At 36.3% G+C, this 8,842-nt stretch overlaps 1 protein-coding gene across 1 annotated transcript in view; it reads left to right on the top strand.

Annotated features, from left to right (window-relative positions):
• TMC3 (transmembrane channel-like 3) overlaps window positions 1-8,747 on the top strand; it is a gene marked incomplete at its 3' end in the record, with an annotated part of 18,514 nt that extends 9,767 nt beyond the window's left edge. The window contains exons 9-19 of the mRNA XM_008942971.1: window positions 884-927; window positions 1,117-1,264; window positions 2,043-2,152; window positions 2,309-2,387; window positions 2,917-3,120; window positions 4,742-4,870; window positions 5,560-5,627; window positions 5,863-5,991; window positions 6,738-6,848; window positions 7,246-7,371; window positions 8,669-8,747. Of these exons, the coding sequence (XP_008941219.1) occupies window positions 884-927; window positions 1,117-1,264; window positions 2,043-2,152; window positions 2,309-2,387; window positions 2,917-3,120; window positions 4,742-4,870; window positions 5,560-5,627; window positions 5,863-5,991; window positions 6,738-6,848; window positions 7,246-7,371; window positions 8,669-8,747 (1,227 nt within the window). The remainder of the gene's footprint in view (window positions 1-883; window positions 928-1,116; window positions 1,265-2,042; window positions 2,153-2,308; window positions 2,388-2,916; window positions 3,121-4,741; window positions 4,871-5,559; window positions 5,628-5,862; window positions 5,992-6,737; window positions 6,849-7,245; window positions 7,372-8,668) is intronic.
• Window positions 8,748-8,842: the final 95 nt, after the last annotated feature.

Here is an 8,842-nt window from a genome sequence, read left to right as displayed (position 1 = left end):
CTCTTTCCCTTGAATTTCCTATTGTTTTTTGGTGCTGATTTACAGATCTGTTTGCCTAGGAGAGGGATAGTATTTCATCTCTGTGTGGTATCACCATCACGTCATACTTGCAGACACTGTCCTGTCCCAACAAGGCCTCTCTGTTCTTCTTCAGAAGAGTTTTATTTAATGCCACTGCATGTGTGACAAGACGTTAGATAACTAGAAACAAATTTGCTTGTGATGAAATTTTACTTAGTGGTAGAATCAAATTCATGTTAACAATGTAAAAACATTAATTTATTTCATCTCTCCATGACAAATGGACCAGGAATATCTTACAGATCTCTCAATATTAGAAAATTATTTTAAATACAGATCTTTTCCATTTGGAATTTAAGAACAGCTGTGGTTTTCATCAAGCATAATTTATTTCCCAACTTTGGTATATTAAATTATTAATTATTATAGTAATAATATTAAGTTGTTGAACAAAATTATTTCAAATTATTTCAAGGAAAAATTTAAAAGCTAAAATATTTGGTTATTACAATGACTGAGGATAACTTCTGGCAGTTCTGTATTATATTACTGACACATGGATTCTATGGGTATGTTCTAGAAAAAGATCTGGTAGTGTAAACCTCTGGTTGTATCCTATTGAACACGCATGATTGAAAATGCACAAGACTTTGATTACTGTGCATTTGTTTCTCATAAATCTCCTTCACTACTCAAGCTCACTTATTTCTCCTAAAAGGCTATACAGGACAGAGAGATATTAATCTACTTGCACTGCCAGGATATGAAGTGTTTTATTTATATACTTGATAACTTCTGTGAAAGGTATGTGCGTTATTTTTGCTGGACATGATTAAAATTATAATGCTTTGTTTCTTTCAAGGAAGCTATACTGGAAGAGCAAGAGAAGAAGAAAAGCAAAAACTTGTATGTATATAAGAGATACTTTTCAAAGCACCATTTTAACAGTGCTAATCTGCTTGTCTCATACTTCTACAAACCATGTTAGAAAAGACCCCTGGTGTCATAAGACAACCTACTGTATTGGTTATGTGGTTTTGATTTTGGTTGGGTTTTTTTGTTTGTTTGTATGTTTGGTTCTTTTTTCTTCTCCAGGGCAGTGACTATAAGCTTAAGAATTATTGCAAATATCCTTGTGCTCCTCTCACTTGCTGGAAGTATTTACATCATATATTTTGTCGTGGATCGATCCCAAAGGTTAGAACGCACCAAAAAGGAATTGACTCTTTGGGAAAAGAATGAGGTACACTCTCTTTATGCCACCTCTGTGTTAGAAGCAAGTTCATTGTTTTTCAGGGCTTGCTATAGCAGTAGTGTGCAATGAGGTGTACATCACAAGAGATTAGCCAAGAGAAGTGAGGAACAAGAGGGCAGGGTGGTGGTTACCTGGATCTGTCTTGACACACTTGCTCCCCCTGTTCTGCAGCAAGTTGTTAGCAGAGTGAAGTGGGCAGGGGGATGCTGCAAGACTTCATTTCACAGAGACTGCAGTTCTAGCTGGCCCCTATTTTGTAGGAACAAAACATAAAATTCTCCTGTCCCTTAGAAATCTACTTTGGTGCCCATTGTTGACCTGAGTGAACACTGGGCCAACAGACTAGAAAGGAATTGGATTTGACAATAGCTGTTGATGTCAGCTGGGGGATACTGAATGTTCTGTGAATGCTTCCATTTAAAGGAACAAGTGGGTACTGAAAGCAGGAAGTGGTTAGGTGTGGAGAAGCTACTCATCCTTTTCAAAGGAAGATGCTGACTTCTATTTTCCACTTGTTAAGTTTTTATTTTAATTAATAAAGTAGTAACTTCAAAGCTACGATATCTAGTGTAAAGATTCCTGAGTGATATTCCAGATGTACAAATTTTGATCATAACTACTGTTATTACTAATGGAGACAATTACTTTTTAAAGCATCTCCTCCAATATAAGCAATTACCAAACCATGTACATCAGCAGTATTTCAATCAGCACTCAAGGTACCACAGAAACAGCTACAAAAATGGTATGTTTTCCTGTTCTGTAGGTAAGCGTAGTTGTGTCACTGATTACAATGATTGCACCCTCTGCTTTTGAACTTGTGGCAGCTCTGGAGATGTATCACCCAAGGACCACTCTTCGCTTCCAACTGGCCAGGTATGGGCATTTTTCAGTGTAGAAGATATGTGGAAAGAAAGGGAGGAAGAGAAGATATGTGGTCTGGTTGTTTTAGTCCAGGCAAACCAGAGAATGTATGAGAGGTTGGTGGGATAACAATGCTGATAACCCATATCTTATCCTTGTGGTTCTCAGGGTTCTTGTTCTATACCTGGGAAACCTCTACAGTTTAATCATTGCTCTTCTGGATAAAGTGGACAGTATGAGTGGCACCGTAAGTTTAACTTGATGTTTTCTGAGGTGTAAAGCTCAACAGAATGTGTAGAGATAGATAGAATTCCATTTATTGTAATGCATATGAAATCAGATGAAAATTTGTTTGAAAATTATTAAAACATGTTACAGTTTGATAGGATTGTAACGTTTAATTTGTAAATTTAATTTGTAATGTTCATTTACAACTACTTGTAGTTTTTCAGGATAACTGGATTCATTTGATTGCTCGTGTAACATGATAAATAGATTTCTGAGCATTGTTTAACTATTAAAAAAAAAAAAACAAAACAAAACAACAAAACCTGTCATTTTCTTTGAGCCAAATATTTCCAGCTACCTAAAATCAGCTTTCGGTACTGTCCTTACAAGTTCCATCTAACTGTATATTGACAACTACTTAACAGCCAGCTAACTGCTGCTTGAAAATACATGAAGAAATGCCCCTGTGTGCATACTTTATAGAAGGTACAGAAACCTGCATGCAAGTACAGTTGGAAAAGTAGCTTTTGGGACATTTATTATTTCAGGACTCTGATGTTAACAACAATGCAAGGAATTCTACCAGAACTCTTCCTAAAGAAGACAATTCATCTACAATTATTCCTGATCATTTTAAGCAAAACAGCATTGTCACGTCAGAAGAGGGTCACACTCAAGGCTGGGTTAACAAAACAGTTCCCTTTAACTCTCAGAACCCACAGGATCAGTGCTGGGAGACGTATGTTGGTCAAGTATGTAGTTATTTTACTGTGTCATCAGCTTACTCCTAATCCACATTTGACAGAAAAAATCATGTTATGTTGTGTTCAGTTTTAGAGCTTTTCTTTCTATAAATACCAGACTTTGAACTAAGGATTGTGTAGAAAGAGTAAAGACTATGCAAAGTGATGCGGTCACAGATACAGTCACTGTAATTTGTTAAGTATCTACAATGTGTTTAGTGCTGTACAAATGGTTTTCTGTCAGGCTTTGGTCTCTGTCTTATCTCTGCACAGGCAGATCTCTGCAGATGCATGATACAGATCCTATTCTAATAGGATACATCTTATTAAACTCAGAAAGAGGAACACGACTATAAAAAATGTATAAGCATTAATGTGCACCCTGTGCAGATTCAGATTGTTGCCTGCAAAGATGGGGAAGCAGACGTTAGGCAAGCATAAGCTTGTGCTGTTGGTCATTTGTACAATATCTCTGAAGTCGCCATACATTCAGGCTTGCTAAATCACTAGATAATCAAGAGTTCCTCACTTCTTCAAAGAGAAAGAGGACAACAACAAAAGATTTACCAATACTGTTCATAAGAATAGAGCAAGCTGGGTGGCAGTGTCAGGTACTGTTCCTACTGTTGGGTTTCAGAAAAATCTGTAGACTTAATATGATGCTTTTTGCTTCACTACATGTGACATGTACATCCTTTGTGGCCTTTATTTTGAGAGACTAGCACTGGCACAAACACATACAGAGAAATTTTTAAGCACACAAAATTCAAAAGACGTACTTTGGTCTCTGTCAGTGATGTGTCTAGGCTATTAGATTCAGAATGGTGCTGGCATGCTTCTGACTTGCTGAGCTCCTTCTTCCAGAGTGAGCAGTGTTAAAGGTTTTGTTTATGTGGAGCAAAAGACCCCTCCTAGGTTTGCTAGCCTGATTTCTATTCTTGTATGCCCCACTCCCTAAGTCACAGTCATCAGGAAATTTTTAGAATCTGTGAATCTGTGGCTTTTTGATTGTTTTGTTGGTTGTTTTTTGTTTACTTCTTTGGTTTTGTTTTGTTTTGTTTTGCTTTTTCCCAGAATGGCTAGAGACATTTGGAATTGAATCTTTTCTATTTAACTGTATATTCTTGAAGCTCAATTAAATATAGCATAACCCCATTCATTTGTAAGCAGTGAACAGCTCTCTTATGGTTTGGTGGTCTTACTGCCATTGGGTTTTGGTTTTCTATGAATAGCAAGCATTTCTCGTTGTAAAGCACTTAATAAGTATGTATTACAACAGTCAGTATAATAAAGGGTATAACAGAAAAACCAACCTATTTTGGTTTATCTGGATACATTTTCAAAACAGTTATGAAAAAGAAAGCTTGAAGCTATCATGACCATAGTTTTGTTGCTGCAAGCAATAGTAGGCACACTAGAAGCTTCATTATGTTTGTTCTTTTTGTTAGAACAAAGACATTTAAGGGAAAATTCAAACAGGAAAAGCTTAAAAGGAAATTTATATATATACAAATCGTATTTTATTAGGATATTAAGCACAAGCCAAAACACAAGTACAAATTCAAAAAAGCCATATGCAGTTCATTTGCTTCCAGAATGACTCAGTATATGTGAACAACATGTATTTCAGGAGATGCTAAAGCTTTCAATTATCGACATGATTTTCACAGTCGCAAGCATCCTGCTGATTGATTTTTTCCGTGGACTGTGTGTCCGATATTTAAGTGATTGCTGGTGCTGGGATCTAGAAAGCAAGTTTGTAAGTACTGTCTTTATTTTATCAAGCTAAGATGCTCAATGATGCATGATACCCATGCTAAGATGGGTAGGCTCCTTCCCTTAGTACTCAATGTCTATAAAGTCTTTCTACAGATAAATAATTTCTTGGCAGCACACATCTATAAAAGCACAGATCACGCTGAGTTTAGACTGGAAGGCACAGGGTAAATGTTGAGATTGGATGTTTTTCTCAAGCCTACTCCTATGGCTGTGGTACAAAAATCTTTGTGTTTCCCAAAATGAGATCATGGAGTAGCCCCAGAATCAATGATGAGACAGAGGGCATGGAGTTGCTCCCCACATCCTCTTTTCTGTAGCTGTAACTTCTCTCCATAATGTACATAGTGGTCCAAGAAACAATAATGGGAAGCATATAAGTCCTTTAAGAAAATTACAGTAATTCTTGGTTAGCAAAAAGCTGTTGGCAGGAAAGACTGAGGACTATTCTTTGTCCTTCACTTCAAGTGAAGTAAACCAGAGAGGAATTAGTGTATGTAATCCCCTGCTGCAGAGTAGGTTTTACTGTGTTCCTGCTGCCTGCCAAAAGTTGGTATTTGATCTGGATGTTTCAGGCTACATGCTGTCTGCATAATGATTCAGTCAAATGCTTCTACTAAGTGATCTGAAAAAAAATTGACAACTATTCATCCTACGCTGTGTTTCTTGCAGCCAGAATATGGAGAATTCAAAATTGCAGAGAATGTATTGCATTTGGTCTACAACCAAGGAATGATCTGGTATGTAACCCATAACTAATTTTTCTTGTCCTTTGTTGGCTGAATACTAAGCCAATCTGATGATTTCCAAGGAAACTTATTCAAGAAGGATATTGGTAATGCAGTCTTTCATATTTTTATAATAACAGTTTGTCTGTTGATGGTAAGCTGTTGTTTACCTGGGTTTTTTTCATACGTTGTTCTCCTGCTAAAATTGCTTCTGGCAACACTGAACACTGACAAATTACTTTTCCAGGATGGGAGCTTTCTTTTCACCTTGCTTACCAGCATTCAATGTTCTCAAGCTGATTGGACTTATGTACCTGAGGAGCTGGGCTGTGCTAACGTGTAATGTACCACATCAGCAGGTTTTCAGAGCATCTCGGTTAGTCAAAATAAGAATAAAATATAACAAATAAATCAAATGCAGACAATGGAAATGTCTTCAGTTCATAAGAACAAAATGAGAGGAGATTTTAGCTCTGAAAGTTGACAAGTTTGACAGTAATACTGATAGCAAAGGTTTGTGAAAAAGACCATTGTTATTAAGAAACTGGAGGGTTTATAAAGCAGGACAGTTAAAGATACACTAGAAACGAAAACTATGTCAGGGAAGAGTCCTAGACCAATATCTATGGCCTAACATAAATTTTTTATTGCAGTGCAAATCTGATTGAGTGCAATAACCTACATGTGTTAGCTGTAGCAAGACCTGTTTCTTGATATTTCTTCCTTTGAAAGTTATAAAGTATCTGCTTTTGCCTGCTGTGTCTCACAACAGACTTCCCAATTTTTCTTCTATCATGTTGAGTATCTTAATTATTTACTCAAAATGAATCAACTTCTGCCACTGTTCTTTTTCTTCGCCAGCACAACCAGGCAGCAAGGTCAGTTTTCATAGACCGTTCTCTGGCTGCAGCAGTGGTATCTGGACAGCAGTGCAAATAGGATTTTGATCATTAAGAGTCTGATTAAACTGGCTCTGTTCAGACTATCTAATCATAGCAGAATGATTTTGATCTTTCAGAAATGTAGTGAACTTGTTATGTAGATACAGACTTGCACCTTTTATGTTGCCTCTGTTTTTCTCTCTGATTAGTATAATCTGAAACATGTTATGCCTTCCTGCAGATCCAATAATTTCTACTTGGCCATGCTGCTGTTCATGTTGTTTTTATGCATGTTACCAACAATTTTTGCTATTGCCCGATATAAGCCATCATTAAGCTGTGGTCCTTTCAGGTAAGTTATAATAGACTAATGAAAATTGCAAAGATTTTATATCACCCTTGCACAATAAATTAATCAGGTTCAGTAACACCCAAATTATCAATTTTTAAGAAAATATTATTTTAATTTAAAGTTGACAGGACAATGTTTTTCTGCTGCCAATGCTTTCCAGTTCAAGACTTAATTAGGTGAATAGGTCAATGTTTTGAGTGAGGCTGACATTTTGCTTTATAGAAAAAACAAACTGCTTTTTTTGTTGCTTTTTTTTTTCTTTCATTGTACTGTTCCAAAGCAAACTCCTTGATTATTCAGAGCAGCACTGCTTAACAAATTGATGTACCTAGGATTACTTACAGCTTGGTTTACCTTTGTTGTTACGTTTGTTATTTTTCTAATTCCTCTCTTGCAGTGGACAAGAAAAAATATATGATATTGTTTCTGAAACAATTAAAAATGATTTTCCCACATGGTTCAACACGGTGATTACTTACATCAGTAGTCCTGTGGTTGTCCTCCCTGCACTACTACTTTTATTGTAAGTACTTTGGTTTTCACAGGCAGGTTAAATTGTCTGTATTAATACTGGCCTTATCTCTGAAGAGTCAAATGTTGGTACTGAGGAACAAAACCTGCATTATTGTACTTTTATTAAGCGTATCTGAAAAAAAGCCCACCTTGCTGAATACATGGTGTATGGATCAGTCAGGAATGAGACAGAAAGGTTGTCATCACGTTTTCAAAAGGAATTTCTTGCTTGCTCTGGGATACTGTGTTAGAGAAAGTTCTGTACATTGTGTCAAGGCTTGCAGTGCTGCTGCTCCCAGGAAGTTTTAAGCTCCTTCTTCCCTCCCAGGAGGTCCTTAGAAATTAATTTTCCATTTCCTCATGCTCATTAGTTCAGTTTATGACTGTGAACAGGGCTCAGTCTATCATTTAAAGAAGCTACTCAGTCATCCGGATTTCTGACAAGATAAATAAATTATGAAGGTCTGCTCTGAAGTGTTAATGTAATTGAACTTGCTACAGACTTTCCAATGGAAGTCCTTTCTTACTCTAGTTCCTAATTGTTTTTCACAGCTGGGAATTAATACTTTGAGCTGTTTGAAATTCACTTTTTTCTGTTAAGTATCATTTGTCTTGCATATACTTTTCTTTCATTTTTTCACCTGTAAACTGCAGATTGCAGTTTGTCACAGCAGTGAGCTTTTCAGACAGATCAAAAAGACTGAGGCAGTACTTCCTATTTAACTTTTTCCTCCAAGGTTTCAGTCCTATAAATACGAGTATATCTACAAATTTAAGTAGATAGACTGATAGAAACTGACGGCTAAGGAGATATGTAAATGTTTGTGGTATGAAGTCTAGCTACATGACTTTACTTAATCTGAAAGCCAGTGTAATGCATTACGTCAGGCCAGATCTGAGCTCATCTGTGCCAGTGTAAACAAGGTGTTATTCCAGTCAGTAAACAAAATTACATTGATGCCAATGTGTAAAAAAAGAAAGAAAATACCAAAATTTTCATTTTGACCGTGTCCAGAATTTAAACAACAACAATAAAAAGCTAGAAATGTACTCAGGGTTATGTGCACAATGAAAAGATCTGCAGAAAACACAGACAGAATTGAACTGCTGTTAAATCTGTTTGCAGTGTTGTTTCTTTCTGTCATGTGTATTTGCTTGAAAGAAGGTTGTGATCCATTATCATAGGATAAAGGAAAGGCTAAAAACAGCAATTGAACTTGTACTTTATTTTGACCACCTATAAACCCTCAAAGAGAAAACTGTCAATAATGTTTGAAGTGACTTGTAATCACCTCTTTTACTTCTAGCATGCTAATTTATTACCTGCAAAGTATTGCAAGGTCATTGAAATTCACCAACAATCAACTGAGAATGAAGATTCAAACAGTAAGTACAGCACAAAGCACTTTTACATGCAATTTGTTGAGTCTTCACTAAAGTACTAGCCTAATTAACTCTCTGTAATGGTTTGAAAACAAACC

The sequence above is a fragment of the Merops nubicus genome, unplaced genomic scaffold, assembly GCF_000691845.1.
Source record: "Merops nubicus isolate BGI_N331 unplaced genomic scaffold, ASM69184v1 scaffold3476, whole genome shotgun sequence".
Classification (NCBI taxonomy): domain Eukaryota; kingdom Metazoa; phylum Chordata; class Aves; order Coraciiformes; family Meropidae; genus Merops; species Merops nubicus.
Note: the sequence above shows the minus strand (reverse complement) of the source record. Positions and strands in the feature narration are given on the sequence as shown.